At 36.0% G+C, this 27,971-nt stretch overlaps 7 protein-coding genes across 12 annotated transcripts; 3 read left to right on the plus strand and 4 right to left on the minus strand.

The window, feature by feature from the left end:
- The first annotated feature begins 398 nt into the window (after nt 1-398).
- Nucleotides 399-3,602, plus strand: LOC110657782 (peroxisomal adenine nucleotide carrier 1). 2 transcript variants are annotated; one of them, XM_058136712.1, is made up of 5 exons: nt 399-802; nt 1,567-1,675; nt 2,037-2,183; nt 2,690-2,850; nt 3,049-3,602. In XM_058136712.1, exons 1-5 carry the CDS (start codon nt 660-662, stop codon nt 3,335-3,337), a joined length of 849 nt encoding a protein of 282 aa, XP_057992695.1. In that variant the 5' UTR covers nt 399-659; the 3' UTR covers nt 3,338-3,602. The 2 variants fall into 2 exon arrangements, with proteins under 2 accessions (XP_057992695.1, XP_057992694.1); XM_058136711.1 differs by having other exon boundaries at nt 401-802; nt 1,444-1,675.
- A 1,929-nt stretch (nt 3,603-5,531) lies between these two features.
- Nucleotides 5,532-7,416, minus strand: LOC110657781 (uncharacterized GPI-anchored protein At3g06035). Its single transcript, XM_021815141.2, has 2 exons — nt 7,175-7,416; nt 5,532-6,317 (listed from the first exon to the last, which is right to left on the minus strand). Exons 1-2 carry the CDS (start codon nt 7,263-7,265, stop codon nt 5,818-5,820), a joined length of 591 nt encoding a protein of 196 aa, XP_021670833.1. The 5' UTR covers nt 7,266-7,416; the 3' UTR covers nt 5,532-5,817.
- A 583-nt stretch (nt 7,417-7,999) lies between these two features.
- LOC110657780 (glucose-1-phosphate adenylyltransferase large subunit 3, chloroplastic/amyloplastic) lies at nt 8,000-11,732 on the plus strand. Its single transcript, XM_021815140.2, has 15 exons — nt 8,000-8,342; nt 8,663-8,776; nt 8,912-9,085; nt 9,171-9,263; nt 9,338-9,421; nt 9,508-9,563; nt 9,659-9,752; nt 9,837-9,949; nt 10,018-10,090; nt 10,182-10,262; nt 10,407-10,493; nt 10,592-10,696; nt 10,906-11,012; nt 11,330-11,390; nt 11,499-11,732. Exons 1-15 carry the CDS (start codon nt 8,124-8,126, stop codon nt 11,598-11,600), a joined length of 1,563 nt encoding a protein of 520 aa, XP_021670832.2. The 5' UTR covers nt 8,000-8,123; the 3' UTR covers nt 11,601-11,732.
- A 1,788-nt stretch (nt 11,733-13,520) lies between these two features.
- Nucleotides 13,521-16,527, plus strand: LOC110657779 (E3 ubiquitin-protein ligase RHF1A). Of its 3 annotated transcripts, none has more exons than XM_021815139.2 (8): nt 13,521-13,905; nt 14,158-14,204; nt 14,349-14,411; nt 14,587-14,695; nt 14,796-15,130; nt 15,381-15,482; nt 15,563-15,917; nt 16,143-16,527. In XM_021815139.2, exons 1-8 carry the CDS (start codon nt 13,741-13,743, stop codon nt 16,152-16,154), a joined length of 1,188 nt encoding a protein of 395 aa, XP_021670831.2. In that variant the 5' UTR covers nt 13,521-13,740; the 3' UTR covers nt 16,155-16,527. The 3 variants fall into 3 exon arrangements, with proteins under 3 accessions (XP_021670831.2, XP_021670829.2, XP_021670830.2); XM_021815138.2 differs by having other exon boundaries at nt 13,522-13,905; nt 15,563-15,923; XM_021815137.2 differs by lacking the exon at nt 16,143-16,527 and having other exon boundaries at nt 15,563-16,120.
- Nucleotides 16,528-17,788: 1,261 nt separating this feature from the next.
- Nucleotides 17,789-19,275, minus strand: LOC110657778 (NADPH-dependent aldehyde reductase 1, chloroplastic). Its single transcript, XM_021815136.2, has 4 exons — nt 19,061-19,275; nt 18,573-18,949; nt 18,131-18,489; nt 17,789-18,054 (listed from the first exon to the last, which is right to left on the minus strand). The coding sequence occupies exons 1-4, from the start codon at nt 19,184-19,186 to the stop codon at nt 18,032-18,034; spliced, it is 885 nt and encodes a 294-aa protein (XP_021670828.2). The 5' UTR covers nt 19,187-19,275; the 3' UTR covers nt 17,789-18,031.
- Nucleotides 19,276-21,796: 2,521 nt separating this feature from the next.
- LOC110657776 (peroxiredoxin-2F, mitochondrial) lies at nt 21,797-23,884 on the minus strand. Its single transcript, XM_021815135.2, has 5 exons — nt 23,401-23,884; nt 23,230-23,259; nt 22,913-23,071; nt 22,356-22,450; nt 21,797-22,121 (listed from the first exon to the last, which is right to left on the minus strand). The coding sequence occupies exons 1-5, from the start codon at nt 23,614-23,616 to the stop codon at nt 22,016-22,018; spliced, it is 606 nt and encodes a 201-aa protein (XP_021670827.2). The 5' UTR covers nt 23,617-23,884; the 3' UTR covers nt 21,797-22,015.
- A 365-nt stretch (nt 23,885-24,249) lies between these two features.
- Nucleotides 24,250-26,266, minus strand: LOC110657775 (somatic embryogenesis receptor kinase 1). 3 transcript variants are annotated; one of them, XM_058136922.1, is made up of 5 exons: nt 26,229-26,266; nt 25,939-25,995; nt 25,495-25,860; nt 25,025-25,419; nt 24,250-24,692 (listed from the first exon to the last, which is right to left on the minus strand). In XM_058136922.1, exons 2-5 carry the CDS (start codon nt 25,985-25,987, stop codon nt 24,381-24,383), a joined length of 1,122 nt encoding a protein of 373 aa, XP_057992905.1. In that variant the 5' UTR covers nt 25,988-25,995; nt 26,229-26,266; the 3' UTR covers nt 24,250-24,380. The 3 variants fall into 3 exon arrangements, with proteins under 3 accessions (XP_057992905.1, XP_057992903.1, XP_057992904.1); XM_058136920.1 differs by lacking the exon at nt 26,229-26,266 and adding an exon at nt 26,103-26,187; XM_058136921.1 differs by lacking the exon at nt 26,229-26,266 and adding an exon at nt 26,103-26,157 and having other exon boundaries at nt 25,495-25,854.
- Nucleotides 26,267-27,971: the final 1,705 nt, after the last annotated feature.

Below are 27,971 nucleotides of genomic sequence, written 5' to 3' on the forward strand. Positions count from 1 at the left end.
AAATTATATTTTTTTATAATTTTTAAAAATATTAATATAATAATCATTTTAATAAATATAACACTTAATTACATATTTTTTTATAATTTTAATTAATTAAATTATTTTTAAATATCTTTTAACTAAAAATTTAAGTTATTTAAAAATTATTTTTAAATAATTTTATTAAATAATTATTTATTTATTTTTAATGAGACTCATAAATTAAAAAAAATATAATTTATACCATTCGGACTATTTGTGAGCAGTAGTAGTGATCGAAGCAAGCAATCAGAAGCAAGAAGGAGAAAAGTATAATAATGAAAAATATGTTGCAAAAATGGAAATTATTAAAGAGCACAACACGCCGTCAAGTAACCGTTAGTCTACAGCGCTTAAGAGGAGAGAGAGAAGGCCATTCACGTTTTCGGTTCCCAAAACGATACACCAATTTGCTTGTCAAAACAAAACTCAAATTTTCTATCTACAGCGTCACCCTCAATTCCTCCATACTTTGTCACTGCTCTTAGCTCGCCTCCTTAATCGCTGCTGCAATAACACCGCCATTTCAAATCCTAAATTGGTAGAAATCTTATCAGCTCCTCCTCTTCCTCCTCCTCCTCCTCCCTTTTCCTCTGTGTGTTAGTTTGTCCTGTTTCCAAGGCATACACATATAGAACATGGCCTTTGATCTGGAGTCCTTGTCAGAGGCAACATCGGGAGCCATCGGTGCTCTGGTTAGCACCACCATCCTGTACCCTCTTGATACCTGCAAGACTAAGTATCAAGCTGAACTTAGAGCTCGTCATCGACAAAAGTACAGGTAAGATATTTTGTTGCGTCCCACTGTGAATTTTTCATTTTTTTTTTCATCTATTTGATTCTCTCCTCTGTTAGCACCTGTGGATCTATTTGCTGTTCTGTTTATGAGGGGTTGGTTTCTTCTCTAATTTATTGGTCAGCTTTAGATTTCAGTGTCTTCTACTAAGCTTTCATTATGTATTAGTCAGCTCAGCTGTATTATATGGACTGATGACTGATTTTCATTGGAGAGTAAACGGTATTGCGACCCTTTTTAATTGCTATTTGCCTTATATCTTACTACGAAATTTTAAGGGGGCATACCCTTTTCATGGTCATGGAGAAGAAATTGAGATTTTATACTTACATCGTGGAATTGTTACATATGAGGATTCTTGCAGTTATTTTATCTTTGCATGTTTCTTTTCCTCTCATGATTAATTCATTTTAAGTTTAGAAAGCTCCTATCAAAAGGAAATGTTGATTATATGGACAATTGTAATTCCTTCAATCCAAAACCTTCACAAAATGCGTAGGAGTACAAAACACAATTTATTTAACCTTTTGACATGGCTTCTGGATCATAGAACGTTGAAGTTATGAGCTTTGATGAAGCTTCACTTAGGGTAGATCACCGATAACAAATGATTGTGGCTTATGCAGGAATATTTCTGATGTTTTTTGGGAGGCAATTTCTTCGGGTCAGATTCTTTCATTGTACCAGGGCCTTGGAACAAAGAACTTGCAATCTTTCATTTCACAATTTGTGTATTTCTATGGGTACAGCTTCTTTAAGCGCCTGTACTTGGAGAAAAGTGGCAACAAAAGGATTGGAGCAAAGGCAAACTTGTTGGTTGCTGCAGCTGCTGGGGCTTGTACTGTCATTGTGACACAAGTGAGTCATATGTCTTCTCTTTTGCGCTAAGGATGAATGTTATGATTACACTATTTCCATTTGATTTCTTATGTATAGCATGATTTTTGAATTGGTTGGTTGAGAATCAAAAGGAAGAGTGATATGTGTCTAGAGGATATCCGTTGCTAGACAAAAGTAAGGTGCATGCAACCACATCAACTTATGTTAGCTTTGGTTAGGGTTAGCGCACCTATAATACCTTCTTTATGCTGTCTAAAATAGCATTCTATTCTACCTAGATCATTCCGTGGAGTATTGATATTTTCTTATTTCTGTTGCAGCTTTTGGTAACTTCTTGAATTCTAATACGAGTCATCTAATATCTGTTGTTGTTGTACAGCCCTTGGATACAGCATCCTCAAGGATGCAAACAAGTGCATTTGGAAAATCTGAGGGACTTTGGAAAACCCTTTCTGAGGGCACATGGAGCGAGGCATTTGATGGTCTTGGCATATCCCTTCTTCTGACATCAAACCCATCTATCCAGGTGTCTCTACTATGCTTTCTAGTATTAGGTTGACTGTGCAGTCCATATTTAGATTTTAGAGTGTGACTGGGTTGCTCTCTCATCATAGATCATAGAAGTTAGTTATCAGCACAACTCTGATTTACTGCAAATGGCCTTTTGGATAACAGCATATGAAAGGGGAATAATGGTGCTTTTGAACCCACTTCTGGAGTGGGAGAGTGCATATCCAGGAACAATTGAGGGATATGATTCTGGTTTTGGAGTTGCCCTTTTATTTTTTGGATGAGGGGAATATGAAACATTGATTTTACTTGTTTTTAAGATTTAGTACCTTTAAGATTTTGGTGTGGTGGGACTGTTTTTCACTTCTTCCAAATTTTAGGAAGACTATTGGCTAATGAACATGATTTTGTACCCTAAATTTCTGGTTTGCATTTTTGGGTGATTCCAAGTGAAAGACTGAGAGTGACTCTATTTTAAAGATTTTATCAGTTAAGCTGAAATAAGAACTCTATGTTTTACAGTACACAGTGTTTGATCAGTTGAAACAAAGACTGTTGAAGCAGCAGCTCAGCAAAAAATCCATTACAGATTCATCTCCAGAAGCTCTTTCTGCTTTTTCTGCTTTTGTCTTGGGTGCAGTTTCAAAATGTATGGCAACTTGCATCACATATCCAGCTATCCGGTAACTGGTCAATTCAATATTTTACTGTTTCTTGACATTCTTTTAAATATCTTCTGTTATGCTTTCACTAATCTTTGATTAATAAACTCAACTTTATTTTTTTATAAAAATGGATGTGAAGATAATTGATGTGAAATCACTCTTATTAAAGGTATTCTTCAAACCTGTTAACCCATTTAAGATTTGAACTTTAAGCAGATGTAAAGTGATGCTCCAGGCTGCAGATTCAGATGAAAATGGGAATGGGGAAGTTAAACCTAAAACCAAAAAGACAATTTCAGGTGCAATGTATGCTATTTGGAAAAGGGAAGGCTTGTTGGGGTTCTTCAAAGGATTATCAGCCCAGAACTTGAAGACTGTGCTAAGCTCAGCTTTGCTTCTGATGATAAAAGAGAAGATAGCAAAGACTACATGGGTCCTAATCCTTGCACTTAGAAGGTATCTGTTCATCACACCCGCCAGAATAAAGAGTGTGGGATTGCAGTGAGAATCAAATACATGATATCCTTGTAAATAAAGAGGCTTCACTTGAATGTCCATCTTTAGAGGAAATATTATTGCAAACGCAGTAATAATGCAGCAGGCACTGGGAAACTCAAAGTCAGTTTTATTTCTCAGGAAGAAAGTTCAATTTGTAGCAAATAGGGATCTTAAAAATTCTCATTGTCCTTTTAAAGATGAATAGTGTCCAATGGATAACTTGTGCACTGATCAAGAAGTAAAAATTTCAAATTGATTCTTCCATGGGCAAAGGATTGTTTTTGTCGAGCTATGGATGATAATTAAATCAGGCAGTGCCAATATTCAGTCTAGATCTCTTTAATCGGTAATGGAAATATGCAGTGATGGACATTGACCTTTTGCCAATAGCAACACAAAAATCATATGCTCTTAGCCTTTAGAAGAATCGATTTTAGTCATCTTCCACTCTTTCATTCAATCTCACAAACTGCCGCACTGCAAAAACGCTGGAAGCTCCCAAATTTTATTTCTAGTTAAGCAGAACTTTCCATGAAACTTGTGAACTGCCATAACCTTGCACTTCCATTTGTTTTAATTCTGCTCTGGTTTTGCATTGAAAAATGAACTTAACTCCAATTTTGCTTGTGAGAAAGCTGCAACATTTAATCTGGAAGCAAATTCATTTTTGCCCCTAAACTTTTTATTCATAGGAGAGAGGCTAATTTAAACTAAAATCTAATTGTTTTAGTAAATTATATCAAAAACTTAAAAATAGACAAAACTGGATATGGGCAAAAAGTTCAAAGGAAAAAATGAGCTTTTTTACCTTAATTCCCCATGGACCCTTTCCTTCTTTATAATTTCTATGTTTTACTCAAAATATAATATTATAGCTTCTATCCATCTTTTGAACATTATATGATATAAATTTCTTTTTCCCTGAACATTGATCTCAGGCAAAAAATTACCTTATGAGCTTCAAACTGTGGTATTATCAAGCCTGTAATTGTGTTTAACAATTTTGTCATACTAAAATAGAATAGAATGCATAGTGCCACTCGTCAAGCTACAAATTTCTAATAATTAACACTTCATTTGAGAGGAGTATAAAGTTAAAACACTTCATTTGGGAGAAGTGTAAGAAGATAAGGTAAAATTTTTCAAAGCAAGGTCAGGTATAAGGTAACTTTTTTTAAGTATTATGTTATCTGAGAAAAAAGATAAAGTAAGCGATGATTTACTAACATTATGTTAAATCAAATGTATGAGAAGGTAAAAATTAATAATAATTAATATTTAATTTATAAAAAATCTTTCCAACACTTTAATTTAGAGAGTTTAGAAACTGAGGATTTTGAAGGTTTTTAAAAACTCTCAAAAACTTCACTTTCTCTATAAAACTTTCATTTCAAATGAGTCTATATATCTTAATTATATTAAAAAAAAATCTTACCGTACATCCCAAAACTTGCTCCAAACGAAGAATTAATAGAAAACCATACACCGAAACTTTGAAGGGCTCCAATTCTGTCTTGTCTATTCATTATGTGCATTCAAGATTTTTTTTTAAAAATTTTTTAAATCTATCTGTATTGGCTGAATTGGCAATTCCCTTGCAAAATTTCACAGGACGAGAAGTTTCTGCTGGACTGCAAAATTTATTTGAACCATCACTGCCATTTTAGCTTATTGACACACCATTAAAGAATCCTATGCAGTATTACAATGGGAAAGTGAGTATAAATATTAAAAACCAGCAGAATTGTGGGAGAGCTGTTTGCACAAGGTCAGTTCATGTGCAGTCCTCGCCAATGTCAACAGCATCAACAGGCTGGACAAATATCCTCCAAACTGCAGGAAGTAAAGGAAAACGATGCATCATAAATATTCATTTTAAAACAATAATATATTTTGATTTTCACATCCGAGTGCTAGATAGATGCATCAAATCTGATAGTTATTCTCGAAGAATATGGTGAACAAAGTTATTTTAAGAATATGACACAGTATCATACTGGAGATCTCTCATATGGGGCATCTCAGACATTCAAGAGCTATATTATGGACAAGCAAACATGTACACTCAAGTGAGCTTCCCTGAATGCCTAGCAAAACAATCACATCAGACAAAGAAGAGACAGTGGATGAAGCAGATTTTTTTTTTTTTATTCTTCTTTCTGGCTTTTTGTCTGAATAGGAAAAGAAAAGCAAGCATGCCATTACAAAGTCAACTGCATTAATGAAGAAACAAAGATGAAGAAATACATAAATGAGCTATCCATTCTGAAATGTTATTATCAATAGCAACAAGTAAACTATTTTGCAACGCTAAACATCAAGTTGTAAACAGGTAAAATATTTTGCCAAAAGAAGCAGGTGTAATCCATATTTTTTTTTTCTTTTTGCCCACTGATCTACAGGACATTAGTAGGAGGCGCTCTATAATTGATAACCTTCCAGGACTAATTGGTAGTTAGGAGAATCAATGCTAACCACAAATTTAGTTTACAACAGGAAGAAAGAAGCCATCAGCAAAAACAATAAGCGAGATACAGGACCAATCTTGGTTGTCAGGCTGGCTGCATTGTAAGTCACAAAGCTTCCTTCAGGTGTGTTAGTAGTCAGAACGACAACAATCCAGCTGCCGTCAGAACCAATTCCAGCTCCAGTATATTTAGTGTCATTGAGTTCTCCCGAGTATTGAGTCTCTGTGAAGTTAGTGAGTACAAGACTTGGATCCAAGTTGGGAACACAAGCAGGCATTACATATCCATCCTTTGTGTTGGAGACATTCAAATGACATTTGGCTAAAAGACTTTCATAATTGGGGATCTGAGGCTCAGTGCCTGGCACTGTATTGGAGCCTGTGCTGTTCGTACAAGGCTGACTCTTAAATTGATCAGCTACTTCCTCAGCAAAGCATTCTGCATTGTCATTCTTTGTAAGGACTGTCAGATTCAATGATTTCCTGTAGCTGTTAATGCCTTCAAGAAGTGTATCCTCCTCTACAGACAAATCACGCAGATGGAAAGGTTAAGTGTTCAGATATCAACCGGAGTGGGACGATAGAGAGGTAAATAAATAAATTACAAGTAAGTACTGTGGGTCTTGCCACTACAAAGATTTACAATAGATTTATTTGATCTCATTAAATTTCAGCTGCAGAAGATGATAGAGAAATCAATATTTACAGCGAAAAGGAAAGCCACAGAAACACCACAACTTCAAGAAAGAAGTAACACAAGTCCCAATTCTTTTGCATTCTGAACAAGCAGCAAAACTAACTTGTCCTCTGAGAAGATTAGGGAACTCAAGAAATATTCTCGGATAAGCAAAAGGCAATACAATTTTTGATGAGCACATAACTCTAGTTCTAGATTCCCATGAATAGCAACCCACAGTCCAACTTTTATGCATAATTGCAACACAGAATCGACCAAAAATTTACATGCAAAAGAAGGAGTATACACATTTATTCCCTTGGAATTTCATTTACAGTCTCTTCCTTTACCTATCTTGGAACTTGCTAGTAACTACTGAAAAGGAAAAAAAGATCACAACAACACGACGATCTATGGGTACATAACATAGAAACACATCACCAATCGTACAACCCAAGTAAACAGATCAGAAACACCCATTTTTAGCAAACATAAATAAAGGACCAGCTAAACAACTCAGACACACTCAATTCCAACCATTAGTAATCAGATCTCAATCCTCATCGAACTCGGGCTTAAAAGATAATGCCAAAAAAACAAGACGCAGAAACCAAGGAAATAAAAAGGGAAAAAAAGTGAAAGAAGGTTCTTGAAATTCTACAGTAAGAATAGAGAGAGAAGTTATATCTTAAAATGCTTACCATCACATTTGACTGGATGATTGATAAAAAGAATGAAGCAGAGAAAGAATAGGAGGAGAAGACAGAGTCTTGAAGAAGCCATTGTTGTCATAATTGTTCTGCTGTTGCCGCAGAATCCAGATGCGAGAGAGAGTCGGTGATGGGTCTTAAAGAGAAAGTAGGAGGATTGTTGCTTTCTTTAGTTCGGTGTTAGTGTTACTGTACATCTGCCTCCTTTTCTTTATCCAGAAGTATTGGCCAACCCAGCTCGACACGACGACGTTGATAAAAGTCAACATCACGACTTCTTAGGTATCCTGCCGCAGTGCCGCGTTTTCCTCTTCTCGATCGGGATACGGCGTCGATGATGGACCGTCCAAAAGTCATTGTGGGCTCGTGGGCTTTTGGCTTCTGGAGGCATAGAGTGTATACCGGACCCGTAAAGCCCATTGTGCTACGAAATTTTGTTTATGAAAATTTAAAATTGAAATATTCTGCTACGTGAATGAATTTTTTTTTAATGTATTAAGAAAATAAAAAAATAATTCATAATTTCTTATATTAAGCATAATACAAACTGGATATGCAGATTAATGTTGATGAATCATGCCATACTAGCTCCCCATGTAATTTTCTCAGCCTGGTGGCTTTCTCGCGGATGAAAAATGAGAAATCCTGAAGCAGCAGCCAGCGGAAGGAAGCAACTCGCACACAAATTCCTTGATTCGTAATTAGTGGCAAAACAAGTGGCCTTTTAGGAATTACATTATTTGCGCACAAATGCTGACACATAAAAATTGGTGGATGCAATTGAATTTGGATAACGTGGCACCAAACCACCAATGGCATCAATTCCGTGTAAGCAACTCTGCGTCCCAACAAAATTTTTGCAAATTTCTCACTCACTAATGACTATACGTACAATATTTTAGTTTTCACATTTCAATTTTCTCCTCCATTTTCCAAGAAAATGGCAGTATATTGCCGGTTCTCCCTCTCGCCTGCCGGCCAGCTGCATGGGGCGGTTGGATTAGCGGGGTGGAACTCGAGACTTTTGCAATATGCTAATGGAGAGTTAATGGGAAATAAGGTCAAGCTAAGCCTAGTTCATCATCAAAGAGCTAGCAGTAAGAGTATTAAGCGGCATGTTTCCATGTCTCTCGCTACTAGCGTAGCTGGCGAGTCCAAGGTTAGAAAAGCTCCCATATTTCTTTTATCAAAATGTATCTTGACAAAGAATGATACTGTTCTATAGTTAATTATGAATGAGCCTCCACAACTCCTGTCATGAAATCTCTCTCTCTCTCTCTCTCTCTCTCGCTCTCTCTCTCCATATGTGCTAAGAATTATTATTATTAATGGCATAAATATATTCAATTCATATCTTTTGAGTATGGGTTTGTTCTAGTATGGACTTGAATGCAAGGAAAAAAAAAAAAGGAAAAAATCGACCAGAACAAGATCTTATTTACACTTTTCTATATGTCGGTGTGTGTGTGTGTGTATTAGTTGAGGGACCTAGACATGGAAAAGAGGGACCCAAGAACAGTTGTGGCTATTATTTTGGGAGGAGGAGCTGGTACTCGTCTTTTCCCTCTCACCAAGCGCCGAGCCAAACCTGCTGTAAGTTCTTTCCCTTCATCACATTATTTAGTGAAAATGGATATATACATTTGTATTTGGCTGTAACCTATAGTTTCATACTGTAAGTTAGAAATTGAGTCGTTTTGAAGTGGTACTCAAAAACATTAATTGTAGGTGCCAATTGGAGGTGCATACAGGCTGATAGATGTACCAATGAGCAACTGCATCAACAGTGGAATCAACAAAGTCTACATTCTCACTCAGTTTAACTCAGCATCACTTAACAGGCATCTTGCTCGTGCTTATAACTTCGGCAATGGTATCAATTTTGGAGACGGCTGCGTTGAGGTAATTCAACTCCTATAATTTTTGACGCATACTAGCTTTAATGACAGGAGAGAAATGTAAGGGTAAGGTTGCTTCTCTGTATTAGGTTCTGGCAGCCACTCAAACTCCTGGTGAGGAAGGCAAAAGGTGGTTCCAGGGTACTGCAGATGCGGTCAGACAGTTCCATTGGCTTTTTGAGGTACCATTGGATTGGAATTTTTTTTCCCATGAGGCAGTTAAATATACATTTTCACAATGTATTTGGTGTCATAGGATGCAAGAAGCAAAGAGATTGAGGATGTGCTGATATTATCTGGAGATCACTTGTATCGAATGGATTATTTGGACTTTGTTCAGGTAAGAAACTTAATTAGTACACTTCATTTGAGACATTGTTTAATTCTCTAATCATCAGATATTAAGATTCACCTCTTCATTGGCAGAATCATAGGCAGAGTGGTGCAGATATCACCGTTTCTTGTTTGCCAATGGATGACAGGTATGCCTGGCTTCTTAAAAGTTGAAACTGGCCCCTCTGAACTAGTCTGAGCTTCCCTGCCAATGTTTTGAGACTTTCCTCTGTTTTCATGATAGTCGAGCCTCAGAATTTGGTCTCATGAAGATAGACAGCAAGGGGAGAGTCCTTTTCTTCAGTGAGAAACCTAAAGGGGATGACATAAGAGCGATGGTAAGTTTCTGTTTTGTTTTATATTTTTGAACAGAAGAAAATGAGCGGTTATGCTAGTTGACTTAACTTGACTACATGCTTTAGGGAGTTGACACAACAGTGCTGGGGCTTTCAAAGGATGAGGCGCAAAAGAAACCATACATTGCTTCAATGGGAGTGTACGTCTTCAAGAAGGAGATACTTCTGAATCTTTTAAGGTACTAATCACTTGAAGTGGTTTATGATTCTATGGACTAGTGGCTAGTACTAATTGTTGTTAATTCAGATGGCGTTTTCCGACTGCAAATGACTTCGGATCGGAGATAATCCCAGCCTCAGCAAAAGAATTTTATATTAAGGTTTGTTTTCTGTTTCTTCCTTTGGCTTTTGGACTTTCTGTTTGCCTAAGGGTAAATTTAAGATGATGTTCGTAATGGAATCTCTGAGCAGGCTTATCTCTTTAATGATTATTGGGAAGACATAGGAACTATCAGATCCTTCTTTGAGGCAAACCTTGCCCTCACTGAGCATGTAAGCAGCATAATATTGCTGATTTTACTTTTCATCCAGTTTAAGCTTATCAAATGAGATGTTAAACTCATCCTTAAACTATTACTTTATTGAGATTCCTTAAAATTTCTCAGCTCTTTATCTCTGTGTCCTTGAAACTTTCAGCCGCCAAGGTTTAGTTTCTACGATGCAGCAAAGCCAATGTACACATCCAGAAGAAATCTGCCCCCAACAAAAATTGAAAATAGCAAGGTTAGTAAATGACCTCTTGTCTGTCTGATTTTTGCTTCTGATTCCTCCTTTGTTTGTGTTCTTGAACATGAACATTCTTCATAATTACTATTGTGCAGATTATTGACTCGATCATATCTCATGGAAGTTTCTTAACCAACTGCTTCATAGAACATAGCGTCGTCGGTATCAGATCTCGAATAAACTCTAATGTCCACTTAAAGGTTTGTTGAGTTAATTCCTCTAGTCAGAGCACCTGTGAGCTTGTTGAAGAACTATCTCTAAATTTCAATTATGAGAAACAACCTTCTAACGTCTGACATTGGATCTTTGCTTCATTTCTGTACTTTCACAATTTAACATCCCCTTTATTTTCTCGCATTTTCTTGGTATGCTGTAAGATTGAAGTACTCTTATGATCAAACAATTGCAGGACACAGTGATGCTTGGTGCTGACTTCTATGAAACTGATGTTGAAGTGGCAGCATTGCTATCTGAAGGAAGAGTACCCATTGGAATAGGAGAGAATACAAGAATCAGGTACAAAACAAGCTTAAACATTTATAAGTAGAAGACGGAATCCAATTCTTAGAATATGATTATAAGAAAATTATTGTCTAAATTTAACTTATCTATTGTAGAAAATACAAGAATCAGGTATTTAAGAGTGGAAGATGGAATCCAATTCTTAAAATATGTTTACAAGAAAATTCTTGTCGAAGCTTAACTCATTTATTGTAGACTTAAAACACAACACTTGATTATTAAGAAATGAACTTATTGGGATGGGAATCTTAAACACGACACATTAATTTCTGTTCACACTGGAATAAAGTGTGCTGTATTGCGTTAAATAGGGCATGCATCATTGACAAAAATGCCAGAATCGGGAAGAACGTTGTGATTGCTAACTCAGAGGTATGGTTCTGCAAACCACTTATTTTATTGAAGAGTTATAGAACAGTTCGCAGCAGGGTTGAACTTCATATATTGCTGATAATTTCTGCGTATGGGTTGAATTTGCAGGGCGTACAAGAGGCTGATAGACCTTCACAAGGCTTTTACATTCGATCTGGTGTTACCGTAATCTTAAAAAATTCAGTCATTGAAGATGGATTTGTAATATAATTGATTTATATATCCTTTCATATTTTTTTGTTGATCAAGATGGAAATCAAGAAGATGAGTATGAGAATGTGAACCCCATAAATAACAGCAGTTTTAGTGCAAGAAAGCCCAAGGGCAATCAAGATTTGCTTATGGAGTGAACGTGTACAATGATGAAAGAACAAGTGAAAAAGGAATCCAACTGTCCCAAGCCATAAATTTTAAAAATGAACCCTAAAATGCAATGGCGTGTGAATCCTTGAACTAAAATTTCCCATCTTCTTTTTGGTCAATGAAAGCTGCTCGATAATCCCTTGTAGAAGTGTAAGCACCGACATCATGGACTGGGCCACACAACCCTCTTCCGTCACCGACATTTTTCCCGATTCTTTTGCCTTTTCTTGTTCTTCTCCTTTCTTTCCCCAGTGGCTATGGTTTCCTTTGTTTGGACCCCCTGTCTGGACCCAAATTCATAATATATTTTGCAGCAAGTTTTTTAAAGGATTTTCTTTATTGGAATGGCTTCAAGTAATATATTGAATATATTATTAAAATTGATAGTTCTTAAAATCATTTTCTCAGTATTATCCAAAACCGGATACGCATGACTTTTGCCACACGAATTATTCAGGCACTTAGGAAGTCAATATTACTTACTGATAGCGAAGCTGCTCGTAAATTGAAGTTCATGTCTTCCTCCAGAAGAAGGATATCTGAACAACCCCATATGAAGTTTTCAGAAAATATTGATGAAGCATGCTAATATTTTCTGAAAAAAAGAAAAAGTATGCTAATATTTGATCAGGAACTCTACTCGGAAAAATGGCACATTGTTCTAGCCCAGTCACGGAGATTCTAGCTGGATTCAGATGTATTAACATACAATCATATCTGACATTTGCTACATGCTGTTCTTTCGTGTTATGTGTCGGACTATGTCTAATCACTTGAATGGCATGGCATACAATTAACGAGCAAACCAGAAAATATCAGTTTCACTGATTGACATGATTCCCAACAAAATATTTACTCAAAGTAAATGATTGCCTATGTACTGGGGTTACTACATAGAAGACGAATCATACAGTAGGAAAATTTATTGTAACCCAACTTTCAGAGATAGTACAAATTCTCTCGTCTTAATTTGAACTTTGTCATTAAAAAGACAAAACACTGAAATGAAAATGGAATCAACAAAATGGTGCACCTTTAGCCAACTCTTAAGTCTTCTAACCATACCGCCATCGACAAGAGCCGTGACAAGTAATACCCATGGGCTTCGCAACCAACATCCGAGCAACTTTTCTACACTTGGCAATTTTGAAATTTCTCGGAGATTTGAAGCATCGTTCTGTTAACGGCGTCTCCTTCTTTGATTGTTGAGTATGATAGTTGAGAACAGCTTGTAAAGGCTTGAAATTGGGTGTATAGAATAAAGCTCGGTTCTTGAAGTTAAAAATTCAAATCATGTGCCTTGAAATTACATAACTAAGATTGAAATTTTCATTACATTTCGCATGGTATGAAATAAATTATTTTCAATAAAAAAAAAAGTAATTATATAGCATTAAAATTATGCAGTTTGTTTTCAATATTAAATTATTTTTTTATAATTAATAATGATATTTAAATAATAAAAATGATTTTCATTATATAAAAATATATAAAAATAAAATACTAAAAACCAAAATGATCATAAAAGATTTTTTTTTATTTAAATAAAGATAAATTTTTGTCTAAATCCAATTTAACTAAGAAAAATTCATAAATGAAAATTAAACAATAATTTTTCTTTTAAAAAAAATTATAATTTTCTTTCACAAGAAAGATTTGTATTGAACGAGTTAAACGACAATGGAAAGGATGGGGCGATAATTACGGGAAGGCCGGAGCCCGGAGGGCATGAATTGAGAAATGAGGTAAATAAGGAGGAGTAAATTGAAAAGAATCCAAAATCAGATTGATTCCATCAAACCGTCTGAATCGGATTTTTCCCTTCGTTTCCTCCCTTTTCTTCTTCTGTACATTATTCTTTTCTTTGACCATTTACTTCACCCCTAATACTTTTTCTAGGGTTCCTTTCTGCTTCTCCTCTTCCACTCCTGCCTAACAAGCTCCCTTCATTCCTCTCTTCCTTCTCCATCAACTCTGAACCTCTCCGATGGCGAATTTTACTTCCTCTTCCTCCTCATTATCGGACGACCCGATCATTTCGGCTGCTGCTGATACTGGTGGTTGTTCTTCTTCTGAAGCTGCTATTGACGAGGCGTTCGAGGATGCTTGCAGTATCTGCCTCGAGCCTTTCACTACTCAAGACCCTTCCACCGTATGATACTGCTCTTATTACACTGTCACTCTAGTTCACGTTTTTTCCTGAGTCTTTTTAGTTGATCTGTTAATGAACTGGAAACCTTTTGAAATTTTTTGGGTGATCGTTGACCTGTACTGTTAATTGATTTTTCCGATGAGAGAAAGGGGAATAAAGCTGAAATGTTTTATTTGTGTTATGAAAACTATTACTCTCTCCATGTGATTGCAGTAATAGAGTGTCAAGTTTGTACCTTGTTTCTTATTTCAGGTCACCAGCTGTAAACATGAATATCATCTTCAATGTATTCTTGAATGGTAGGCTCGCTTTCTCTCTCTCAACAATCTATTGATTTAAGAGGATTAGAAACTTGTTATTACAGCCTCTGCTGGGAACGTGCATTCACAGCATAAAATTATGATGCTTCCAGTCACTATTGGTTGAACCTGTTTCTTGTTTAGGTCACAGAGAAGCAAAGAGTGTCCAATCTGTTGGCAGCTTCTTGTCCTCAAGGATCCTGCCTGGTATGTATCTTAAAAATTGCTGTCACTTCTATGTCTGTTTGTGTATGAGAATAGACGTGCATGCACAAACTTGCGTACACATACAGATGCTATTGAGCTTTGTGCTGATGAAAACAAGTTAACCGGCTTATGCAGTTATGCTTTTCATTTACCTTCATTTCTGTTACTTTTCTAGCCAAGAACTTCTAGCTGCTGTTGAGATTGAGAGGTGTTTAAGGTCAAGGAACACATCTTCTGCTGCATCCTCAAACCTGCCACTTCTTGTTGATTTTGATGTAGAACAGGTTTTATTCTCTTTTTGAAACCATTTGACAATCCTATTTGCTCCATGATTGGCATTTAAATTTCTTCATTGTTTACTAAGTATGATATGGAACCTTTCAGGATTCCTTCTCAGATGACTCAGATTTTGATGAGCATATTATGCAGCATTTTGCTGCTGCTGCAAGCAGAGCTCATTATCTTCGCAGAAGGGAGAGACAGAGATCATCTGGACAGGGTCCCTCCCAGTTTCTTGTCTTCACCTCGCCTACAAACTTACCTACTGCTCAGCAAACACAATCTTCTTCAGACGAATGCCAAGATGTATATAATGGGTTGTCTGGGGCAAATTCACCAACTTGTCTCATGACACCAGAGCCTCTGCCATCTGTGGTCCCTCCTGTTGTGAATGTGGTCTCTAGCTCTGCTGTCAACGGAGACATTCCTTCCAAACCCAGGTATCAGTCTGGAATTGTAAGTTTTGATGCAAACATTCACAGTTGTCTGTTAACTTGCTTTTTGTGCCCTGCTTTTGGATCAAATTTATAAATCTCAAGTTTCGTTTTAATAATTGATACTATGCTTAGAACAGTGTGGGTGGGTCTGGAAGTCTTGAAAATAACTGGGATTGAGGTGAAGAATAATGTGCCCTTGCTTGCTCTAGTTATATGTGGTTTTCCTCTTATTTATTGAGAGTTCATTATTCAGAGTTTTGTTTAGACAACCACCAACTGATGCTCCCCGAGCACCATCTGAGGTGTCATCTTTCTCAGAGTCCATTAAATCTAAATGGGTTGCAGCTTCAGCCAGGTAGATGAACAACTTAGTTCCTTCAGCACTGGTAATTTTTTGTTCTATGGATGCTGAAATATGTCGATATGCCAAAACAGATACAAGGAATCAATCTCTAAAAGTACTCGAGGTATAAAGGAGAAGCTACTTGCACGTAATAATTCAGTTAAGGAGCTCAGCAAAGGAGTTCAGAAGGAGATGCATGCAGGGATTGCTGGCGTTGCACGAATGATTGAGCGGTTAGATCTTACCTCAAAACGAACTGGAGCCTCCAGTCCAGTTTCTGATTTGAGGCCAGGGGCATCAGACTTCTCCTTGAAGGGAAAGGCCATGCAAGAGAACATTATTGCTCAGGCACTAGAGAAAAGAAGTGAGGAAATTGCACTTGCTACAAGCTTGGATGTTTCTTCACATGTCTCCTGCACTGTCCCAAGTCGACTGGATGTTCTCCATGTACAGGTTCAGAAACCTTGATGCATCATTGCTCATGCATGTCATCTCACCATTCAATAGAATATAAAAGCATAATATAGCAGAACAACATAGTAATATGGACCACCTTAACTTGTGTAACTGGAGGGGTGGGAATTTGGTTAGACATCTGTTCTTTGGAACATAGTGCTCTTTGTACCCAAAAGAAAAAACTCATTTCTGGTTTTCTTTTGCCTTCTATTGCAGAGAGGTCATTGATCCTGTGGAGACAAACCTGAATGTTTAATTGTGTTTTTACCTGTTCTTATGAGAAGGGCAAAGGATGCAAGTGACGTGCTGTGAAGAAACCAATTTACCTATTGGTTTGCGTCCTGCATTGCTTATTTATGCACAGTAATGACCTTAGTTGGCTGTAGAAATTACTGTCCAAGTGAAAAAGTAATTTCTTTTGTCATGAACTCGGGAGACTAGAAGATTGAATGGTGAAAGGTTTCATTCTCGTGCATTTTTATTATTTGCTTTTCAATTACAGAAGAACTAGATGTTCTGCGCTGGCATGTTTGCTTGTGCTCTTACTCAAGTTTCATAATTCTTCTTTGATGTGAGATTGGTGATACATTTTAACTTCTTATTTTATGATCTTGTAAAACCGTGAAAAACAGTGCTGAACTGCTGAATGCTAATCAAACGCTCTTGCTCTGTAGCAAGCAGCACACAAATTTATTGGCATAATACTATTACTAAGATTGAAAATTTAGTAAATTATTCTCTGGTGGGGATAATGTGATAATTGTGTGTAGACTTCTGGCTGGCGTGTTAAATCAGGTGTGTGGTCAAGGACGTTAATGCTTCTGGGATAGAATGGTGCTTATGATGTCGCCATTGCGAAGCCTTGCCCTGTGATGGCATTTAATTGAAGTCTGGATAAGATCCTCCGTATTTAACTATTATGGGGATGGCACTTGCAATTAGCTGGTTCTCACCATTAACTTAAGAGGACGAAGTTTAAATATTTAATAATGGTCTCGATCAGTTGAGCTGCACAACAATAAGAGCTCTGTTTCCACGTCTTAACTTCAGAGAATGTTCTTTCTATGAGATGAATGAGAAACAAAGCCAGCAGTTTCGCTTAGTTATTCTTAAATTAATGCCCTCGGGTCGGAAGATAGTATGCATGTATCTAAGAAATTTCCTGCGTGCTTAGGTAAGTGAAGAGTTGATCTTGATTTTAATTTGTATTAAATATTTGTATCATAAATCTCTATCAATTCGTCTCACCAAATTATACTCAAAGCCTTTCTTTTCCACTCGCTATTCTCGCCCAACTCAACTCTCCCTCCATAGTTCCTTGCCTACCCCGCCATCTCCATGTTCTCCAAACTCTTTCCTTGTTTTTATCTCTTTCTTTACTTGTTTCATCTATCCTCTTCCTTTCTCATCGATACCATCTCTACCAGATATCAAGAATAAATCAATCAAAAAATACAAAATTAGTAAATTCAATCAATAAAAAATTTTAAATGCCTGAGGTATATAGCCATGTCTAACTCTTGGCTTGGATGATAAGGTGGGGGTGACGCCGAAACCGTGATTCTTATTTAAGGTTTCAGAGAACCAAAATCGGAATGCCAGATCCTCTTAATTCCAATTTCGATTAATTTAACGCTCTTTTTTTTTTTTTAATAATATCCTCTTGAAACTGAGGCCCTTCTTCGTTGCGAAAATGAAATGGAACGGTGAATCATATGCGAATTTGAGCAGGATTCGGAAATTTTCGCCCCTTTTCTTCATCAAGCCATAGGATTAGCTTAGGACAGGGCCCTTAGGATTTATCTATTTATTTATTTATTTCTGAGCATAACCCTATCTGAAAGAGTAAGTAATTAGCTAAGTTAAACGAAGAGAGATAAATTAATTATATATAGTAGATCAAAGATTGTTACAATTATTATGCTATAAGATGACATCAACTTCATATTCCTTATTGACCAAAGCCCAATTCAGACATTCTCCTGTCTCTCCATTTAACCGAATTCAGAGAACACAGATATATATTAAGAGCTTAAGACATATACATACTGCCACTGGCAAAGAAAACATAAGAAATTATAGGCGGAAGGAACCCACAACCAGAATCAAGCATTCACGATGTAACCACCTGCAGTATCGACAACGTCAGTGAAAGTGACCAGGTATAAATAAATGTTGAGTAAAAGCACAAAAAACACATATACCATTAGGATGTAAGACTTGGCCAGTGATGTAGGAGGAACACTCATTGGAAGCCAAGAAGACATAAGAAGGTGCAATCTCATAAGGCTGTGCTGCCCTGTCCATTGGTACCTCACTTCCTAAGGCTGCAATCTTCTCAGCAGGCAAAGACGCCGGTTGCAGTGGCGTCCAGACAGGACCTGGCGCCACAGCATTGACACGAATTCCTTTGTCAATAAGCTGCAGGGACAGACTCCTAGTGAAAGCTACAATGGCTCCTTTAGTAGAGCTATAGTCCAGCAACCCTGAATAGCCAGCATAGGCTACGACAGATGTGGTGTTGATGATACAGCTCCCTTGTTTCATGTGCTGTAAAGCATACCTGCACCCATTTGAGATTGAAAAGGATTAATAAATCCTGCTTGACCAGAAATAAATGATTATATTTCAATTTTCTTCATTTACCTGGTCATGAAGAACTGACCAAAAATGTTGGTTCTAAACACCCTCTCAAGCCTTGTTTCAGTGATATCTTCAATGGTGGTAGAATAATATTGTTCAGCGGCATTATTCACCAGAATATCAATGTGTCCGTATTCAGCCATAACTTGATCAACAACACTCCTGCAATTTTCTTCGAATCCAACATCAGTTGGTATGGCAATGGGGTCTTTTGCTCCTTCTGCCTTTGATTCGCTTAATATCTTTAGCGTGTGATCCGTGTCCATATCCTCTTGGCCTTTCACATATGTAAAGGCCACAGTTGCACCCTCTAAAGTAAAATAGTAGGATACAGCTCTTCCAATACCAGAGTCGCCCCCTGTCACCAGAGCTACTTTTCCCTGCCACAACATATCAGTCACAATTACATATATAGTTTAGATCAAAAGGTATCGACAATCACACATGAAATTAATAAGCAACAAGAGAAACTGAAAAATGGGAGTGTTTACAAGGAGCTTGTTAGAGGGCTTGTATTGAGGGTTTAAGAATTCGGGAAGTGGGTGCATAAGATATTCTTTCCCAGGCTGCCTGTCCTGAGTCTGCGGTGGAAAACGGAACCCACGTTGTGTGGCCATTGATCCTGCTGAGACTCAAACTCTGAATTCTAGCCAGGTGAACCAAAATTTGCTTGAATTGTGTGTTGCGGGAGTGGAATTTATACAGGCAAATGCCCATCCACGTGTTATTAATGTTGACAAGGAATATCATGGACCATACCCACAGGACTGAATGCGATGCTATCCCATTTTGTTTTGGGTTATGTACGTATCATTCAGGCCAGTGTTTTACTGTGGGCAAAGTTATATACCCCGCTCATGAAACCTATCAAATGGCTCCATCAAGCAGTCAAATGATCAAATTATCCCGTTAAAATCTCAAAGCAACAGTGAAAATATCAAGCGGTCAAGATGTTCGATCAAGCTTCAAATTATCCAATTGAGTATGGCCGAATTCAGATAGCTCTGAATAACTAATTAGTAAGAAACATGCAGTTTATGATAATCATATTCGCTGAGAATTTCAGAATCATCAAGAAATGACTACTAAAATTACAACTTATAAATAAGAGAACAAAACCATAAGTTAAAGATTACTTATTTTATCTAATTAATTACAGCATTTTATATTTATTTTGCCATCCTCTCAAATATCTAACTGACCTTGAGCGTAAAAAATAATGAGCTATAAGCTGCTTGCAGGCTAACATCATCATCATCATCATCATCAAGCCTGCTAAAGGAGCTCACGGCATCACAAAGTTACTCTGTAAATTAAAAAAAATAACTAATATTTAAAATTTTAGAAAAATGTGATAACACGTTCCCTGGAAGGCATTTTCTATTTGTCTTTTGGCGTAACACGCGTCTCTTAAATATAAAACACGTTGCCTTAGTCGGGTTGTGGGAGAATCTATCCAAATCCAACTGCAGACCTCTTTTCTCATGGTCCACAAAGTTTTAAAATGCGAGTCAATCATGGAGATTATTTCACGTATTATTTAAAAAATAAAAAATAAGAGTGGGACTCTAATGTCAAAAAAAATATATATATATATTTCTTTAACTACTATTAAAATTAAATTATGTTAAATTAAAATATATTATTATATTATTATTTATTTTTATATAAATATAAACTTTCGTAAATTATCCAAATAATCTCATAAATCGCTAAAGCTAATTTAACTTAATTTTCATATTATTAACTGAAAATTTTATGAATATTATCAAATAAAAAAAAAACTTACGTTATTAAATTAAACCGTATAATCCAAAATAAAATTAGCAAAATTTAGATATTTTGTAATATTTCAACTCAATGGATTATGAATAAATATATTCACAGCCTATTAACAAATAAAGCATTCTCAATGCATATCTTCTTAAATAAATAATTGAGATTGAAAAGAACATGTCATAGATTTTAAAATCAAAATAAATTTTTAACTTTCTTTTTTTGGCAATCAAAAACCGACATTTGAATTTCTAGATTAGATCACCCTTGAAATTTATGTCAATTAAAATTTCTCGCATTTTATAATTACAATTATTACTTTTATTGCAAGCAATAATTTCTCTGTCGACAAATTATAGGTTGTGCTTAATGTACTCATCACTTATAAAAATTAAATTATTCATTAAATTTAAAATTATAAAATCATAATTTTATGAGTGAAAATATACATATATCGATAATGCTCAGTAATTTGCCTCGCTTTAAATTGCAGAGTTATTCCATCCTAAGTTTTCTTTCATGGCATAGATTTAGGTTTGCGTTTCTTTCATAACATAGATTTAGGTTTGCATTTCTTTCATAGCAACAACCTTTATCCAATACGTTATAGCTATGCCATTGATCACCTCTTTCCAAGTTGAAACATCACAATCTAAAATTGTTGAAATAATTGTATCCGAAATTTAATTTGTCTGTTGCTAAAGTAATGATTGAGAAAATATATATATATTAATTAGAGGATATTAAAAAATTATTTAAAGTTAAATTTAATATATTTTATTTATGAAAATTTCAAAACAACTAAAATATTTTCTTAATAGCATATAAAAATATATTTTTTTCAAAAAGCTTTTTGTGACTTTCTAATCTAAACTCTAAACAGACTTTTTATGATCTATTTGATATTCTGCATTTTTTTATATGATTTTAATTTTAAATAATTTATCATTAAAAATAAAAAATCTGAGTTTATTAAAAATAAATAAATTAATTAATTAAAAAGGCATTACCCTTGATTTTCAACAGTAGTTTCAAATTAAAAATTAAGTTTGAAAAGATTATAAAGAGAATATGTGAGAGACAGAGAGAGAGAGAGAGAGAGAGAGAGTGAGAGGGGAAGGTCTAGTGTTCCTTAGTTTGAAAAGGGCGGCTGTGGGGAAATAGTTGTGTTGTCACCACTTAACACGTACAGGAGCAAACAAATCAATGATTCTTGAGAAGCAAATGCCCGATGATTCAAGTAAAGGCTAATATCTACCCTTAATCACATAAATGACAAGATAATATTGTCAGTCTCATAGTTTCTTTCATGTCAGTTGAGCTGAGCATTCACTCCACACACACACACACACACACACACACACACAAACTACAGCACCTTGATCCCACAAGACAAGAATGAACAAACATAAGTACCCCTAAGAAGAAACATCTGATCCACTGCATTCCCATTTCACAGAGAAAGGTAAAGCTAATTTATTCCATGTAATGTATTGAATGTAACAGACATGACGTGGCTAATTAAGATAGCCCTGGAATCAACACATCAAATATCAGCAACTCTGGATTTATTAATGCATGTAGTCCCACTTTCAACCATCATTTATACATAGGCATCTCTTGAAAAACGTTTAGCGTTCTCGTTGATTAGAAATCAGACTGAAGCAGCATTAGATCTGTCCCAGAATAACCTCGCCACCAGAAACCTTGAAGTCAGATGGAGCTTCCTCCACATTAAGAACCTTAACCTTTCCATCTTCCACATATGCTGACCATCTACATAAATCATGGAAGTGGGACTTTGTTATCAAAACATGGAACATTTTGCATGAGATGGACGTAATAATGGACCAATATAATTCGTGCATTGCATTTTCAACCAACTATGAAGATGAGAAAACTTAAAAATCTATTTGAATTTACTTGGTCAAAGCCCATTTCCCAAATTGCCAAACAAATTAAAACACTAAGAAAAAGCAAAATTACCAGAGACCAGAGAATAAATCATACCGTTGAGAGCGAGGCCCAAGCAAAGCAACAGATAGATCTTTATCTAGCTCCAAGCTTTTGTGAAAGCTCCCATCAAAGTCCCCATAAAATTCAATCTATAATAGAAATAATTGAGTTAGGAAAAGAAAAACATACAAATGATGCCACTCTATCAGCACAAATAGCTAGCTTTCCATTTAATAAGATAAACATAATCACCAACAGCTGATATTAAACACCAGTGCCATCTTGGAAAGGCAGTTGTCTTTATGTTGACCACACGCAGACCAATTGGAAGCTATGTTAATTGGACTCAGTCACTCAGGTACAAGTGTCAGACGTGGGTACATGTCCAAAATATTCACAGATTTTTCTACTAATTGTTGAATTGTCAAAGTGTCATTAATCAGAAATAAAATGTTGGCATATTCAGAACAGCAAACATTACGTAATTTAACATTAACCTCATAATTATTGGGGAAGAAAGATGGAGAGAACCATCAATTCACTAAGGGCATCTATTCATGTATTTGCAAGGTAAATGGAACACAACCATACGAGTTTGGGGGACCACTCACAGCATCTTTAGCTTGAAGTTTCTCTGCCCAGCCATTCAGGACGTACGGATCATTAACAGCCACACAAATCACCGAATCAATCCCTTTAGCCTTGAACTTATCAATGTTGTTTTTGTAACTAGGCACGTGTTGTTGCGAACAAACCCCCGTGTATGCACCCTGGAGATAGTAAGTGCAAAACCCATCAAATTATTGAAGCACTGTATCAATAAAACGAAATAATTCAGCTCCAGACAATTCAGATGCAGGTGAAGAAAAATGCAATGCTTGAAGATAATGAGGCAAGCAGGACAAAGAAAAAGGCAGAAGAAACTTACAGGGAGGCCAAAAATCACGACTTTCTTCCCCTGGAAATATAAAATTAAACAAAACTCAGAAAAAATAATAATGATAATAATAATAATAAACAAATCACCACAATTAACCTAATTCGAGAAAAAGAGAGAAATACAAGGAAATCTTTTTCATTTTTAGATTACTTAACAAACCTTGAAAATGTCTTTTAGAGCAGTGGTGGAGAACTTAGAGGAGACACCTTCGTCCCAGGTCCGGGCTTTCTGGAGGGATACATCTGGCGCAGCGGAGACCATGTCAGTGCCTACCGAAAGCTTTGCATATGACCTCGATGACGCACCGATTCGGAGAGCATCAACCATTGACTTTACAGCAGAGGAGCCAGTTCGCCTCAGGATTGCAGATGCCATGGCTCACTCACTTGCTACTATTCGATATCTGCCGCTTCTCGATGAGTTTCCGCTATCTCTGGAAGTTGAGGTTCGAGTTCGACAATACGGGATGGTAGTTTGGGAAGAGTTGATTTGGGGTTTCCTCGTTGAATCTGGGCCTGAAGCCTGTTGTCGTTGGGTTCTGGACCCAATTGCGTGGACGTTTTTCGGGTGATTGGGCTTTTTACTACACCTTCTTTTAGAAATGAGATTCTTTCCTTCCAAGAAACGGTGGATTTTTTTCAACTACAAACTAGCTAGAAAGCCTTTGGAATGGCATATTTTCCTTGGGAAACCATGCAAAGGCGCTTAATAGAAATTGTATTTTCATTTAACTGAATTTGAATAGGACTCCCGCCTGCTGCCTCCATCAAGTAGCAGGAGCAGCAGCATGCGGCATTATTCATTTATGAGCAATTAAGTCCATAGTTTTCCCTGAAGAAAAAGTTTTGAGGTTCAAGTTAGAATATACTATTCTCAAAAACAAAGGGTTTTGACATTTTTCTTCCATCATAATCTCCCAAATTATTTACTTAATAATGCAAAATCATTGAACATCTTTCCTTTATCCGAGCTAGTGATATTATTCATAAAAAAACAGAGGGGACAAAAGAACCTGAAAATGTATGCATTTGCTTTACTTTCCGGATGCATACAATTATTCAAGGGTTGTATGATCAATCATGAAGGTGACTGGGGTCAGTTATTGATCTATAGAAAGGGTAGTAACTAAAAGGGAAGAGTCATCTTGGACCAGATAACTCAATTGGAGGTAGATTCTCTGTTGAATCACCAGTAAAGTGAAAAGGTTGAAAGCCCTGTCCCAACTCCTGGTCAGAACTCTCCATTTCCTGCCATTCATCCCACCTCTCTGATAAGCCATAACCTCCAAGCATTCTCATCACTTCTGACATCTTACTCCTGTACAAGTGTGATCCTCGTGTGCAAAGCAATGCGATCTGGATTAACTGCTTCATCTCAGCTTCTATGTAATTGCCTTGGAGATCAGGATCAACTAGCGCTTCTAAACTATTCTCTCTCAGGAGGACTTTTACCTGTCACATCACTCAATTACATTAAATGTATAACATGCAAAGTAATCATCATTGTTGAGGTAATGTTGCTGGGCAACTGACATATGGCCCTAAATTTAAAAATCTAAGAACTTGATCCCTACCACCTGACTCCTTGGATTCGTTAAAACAGCATAATTTCTATTGTTCTTCCTCTTTCAAAAATCAAATAGAGCTTAAATCAATGTTCCAAGTATGAGTAAAATGCAAAATCAAGACAAAACTCCAATGGAACTACAGCATTAACTAAAGAAAAGAAATAGAAAAACTGCAATGGACAAAAATGGGACAAAACAGGGTTCAGATATACATACCCAGTCAAGCAACAAAAGATCGTCTTCAGCTGCAATCCAAGCAAGGTCAACAGCCCTCTGTCCAGTAATTAGCTCCAGAAGCATAATTCCATACCCATAAACATCAGTTTTCTCTGAACATATCCCAGCATAGAGGTATTCTGGAGCTATATGCCCTGCTGTACCACATACATCAGTGATGACATGAGAATCATTGTAGTCCATCAATTTAGCCAGCCCAAAGTCCCCAACAACAGCTTCAAACTCCTCATTCAACAAAATATTTGCAGCTTTCACATCACGGTGAATAACTTTTGGATTACAGTGAACATGCAAATAAGAAAGACCCCTTGCAGATCCCAATGCAACTCTCTTTCTGGTAGGCCAATCAAGTGCAGGCTGTGATGGAGGTCGCTCTGAAATAATGCAACAGCTTGTATGAATGCATCAAGAAAATCAATATGGATGTGAGAAATGCTATCTAAATTTACCTCTTAAGTGGGAGGCAACACTCCCATTAGCCATGTAGGGGTAAACAAGAAGCTTTTCAGAAGTTGTCATACAAAACCCACGTAGCCTAAGAACATTTCGATGCACAGCCCTGTTGATGATCCCGGTTGTTGTTTGAAACTGAAGTTCCCCATCAGGTGTAGGTTCATTCTCCAGTCTTTTTACAGCAACAATTGAACCATCTTCCAAACGCCCCTTGTAAACCTTACCAAATCCACCTCTACCCAGTATGTTTTCATTGCTGAAATAATCTGTTGCAAGTTTCAGTTCCTCCAATGAAAACCTCCTGAGTTGGTCCACATCAGGATCCCTATGCGGATCCGGATGAACTTTCTGTTCCTCTCCAGCTGCAACAAAATTAAGCAAAGGATAATCAACCATCACACATGTTTTATTCCACTCAATTTTCAGTTAAGGATACTAACCAAAGGATAAAATTCGAGATTCCCTCCAACACCAACATGAAAACACCATTGCAGAGACTGCAAAATTGGATAGATGACAGAAGCATTAGCAATTGTTCTGTGGCAACAGAGAAATTATTACAGTTTACTTAAATAAACAGAGAATAGAAATCATAATCATTAACATATCATTATTCTATTCCTTCTTCCGTTTATGAGAACCATCGTAGTTTGCAATGGCAGAAATTAAGAAACCAATAAAACTATCAAGAAACAAAATTGCAATTTGCAAGTGAGAGTACTAGAATTACCAAAAAGTAGGGTCCCTCAGAAATCAAATTTCTGAGTGTAAATTGTATTTATATTTCATGGTTGACTCAAAAGTCCACGGTCCAGTCCTGTATCATTTATTGTTTTATCTCTAAAGTCTACTGAAAAAAACCATGAAGCACGAAAACTTGAAACGTGAATGATGGGAATATAAAGACTAGAAGTAGACTTTGACCCACAGGATTTATTCACATCAAATTATATTAGTCTAAATACAAGTTGCCATCCTTTCATCTTCCTGATGAAATTTTATTAGTTACATTAACCATGTTTAGTTCAAAATGAGCATTGATTTTGATAATAACAAAATTCAAATGGAATCTATCTAACTCAATTTTAAGTGATGTGTAGATTTTTTTTCTTATTCATGAAAAATCTTTGAGGTTGCATCAAAGGTGGAGGAAGAGCATTAAAATGCATCTCAAGATGAATCAAAGAACAAAATTGTGAAAGCTAAAACTCAAAGTAAAGGTATGAAGTCATAGAGTTAAGAATTGAGTCTTAGAACTTGTGTAAAAAGAATAGATGAAAGTTTTAGTTAAATGAAGCTCAAAATTAAATTTTTCTTTCAATTACTTTATAAAATTTTCTCTCATCATGACCTTGGATATTGCTATTGGAACATATATTTTTCTTAAGGTCTAAATTAGATTTTTAAAGGTTACAATTTGAAACAGCCATCTGGTAAATTAGTTTGCTAACTTATTTGCTAAAATATTAGTTTGCTAATATTTTAGCTAAAACATTAGTTTCCTAACTAGTTTACTACTGTCGCTAAAATTTCATTAGTTTGCTAAATGATCAGAGTTGCTCAACTTCGTACAAAAAGATAAAATAACGGCTATTTTGCCTAGAACAGAGTGTATAATATTCCAAAAAGGTTTCAAACGTTTTAAAATGATTTGGGACTATAAATACACATTCTTTACTTCATTTTACACTTGATGAAAGCTTACAATTGCACTCCAATAGTGATTTTTCATTTATTACTTTCATTCAAGAGCTTTAAAATGTTTGAGCTATCATTGGCAAATTAACTCATCTCTTCTTTATAGTTTGACTTGTATTGAGTGAGAGTGAGTGTTAAAACATTAAATTGCATTTAAGAGAGGTTGTACAAGCACCTATTGAAGCTTGAGAGTGTGAGTGCTTAAGATAGCACTTGTCAAGGGTTCAAGCTACCTTAGTAAAAGCTTGGTGTTGAAAAAGTTGTAAAGGACTTTTGGTCTCTTACCTTTAAAAGAGCAAATGGTGAAGAGAAGACTCAAAGAGGGTTCTTTGAGAGAGTGGATGTAGCCTAGTTAAGCCGAACCACTATAAAAATCATTGTGTTTGATTTCTTTAACCTTAATCTCTTTACTTTTGTGTAATTTAATTTCTATGCATAATATTGAATGTTGATTGAATAGATTGAGTTGATATACTTGAGGATATATTGAGTAAGTTGAGAAATTAGTTGAATATTTTATGATGCATGTTATGTTAAAAATTGCTATAAATATTGATTGAAACTTGAATTGCAATTTAGGGATACATTATTGAAACACATATCACTTTCACTATATATAAAGGAGCACCTAGTTGAACAAAGTCATAATTTTTCATTAGGCTACAAGCAAGGGCCAAAAATGAAAAATTGTAAAGTCCAATTCACCCCCCCCCCCCCCCCTCTTGAACTATTTTGGGACAACAAATTGGTATCAGAGCTTGTCTCTCTTGCTTAA

Source organism: Hevea brasiliensis, chromosome 15 (assembly GCF_030052815.1).
Source record: "Hevea brasiliensis isolate MT/VB/25A 57/8 chromosome 15, ASM3005281v1, whole genome shotgun sequence".
Classification (NCBI taxonomy): Eukaryota; Viridiplantae; Streptophyta; class Magnoliopsida; order Malpighiales; family Euphorbiaceae; genus Hevea; species Hevea brasiliensis.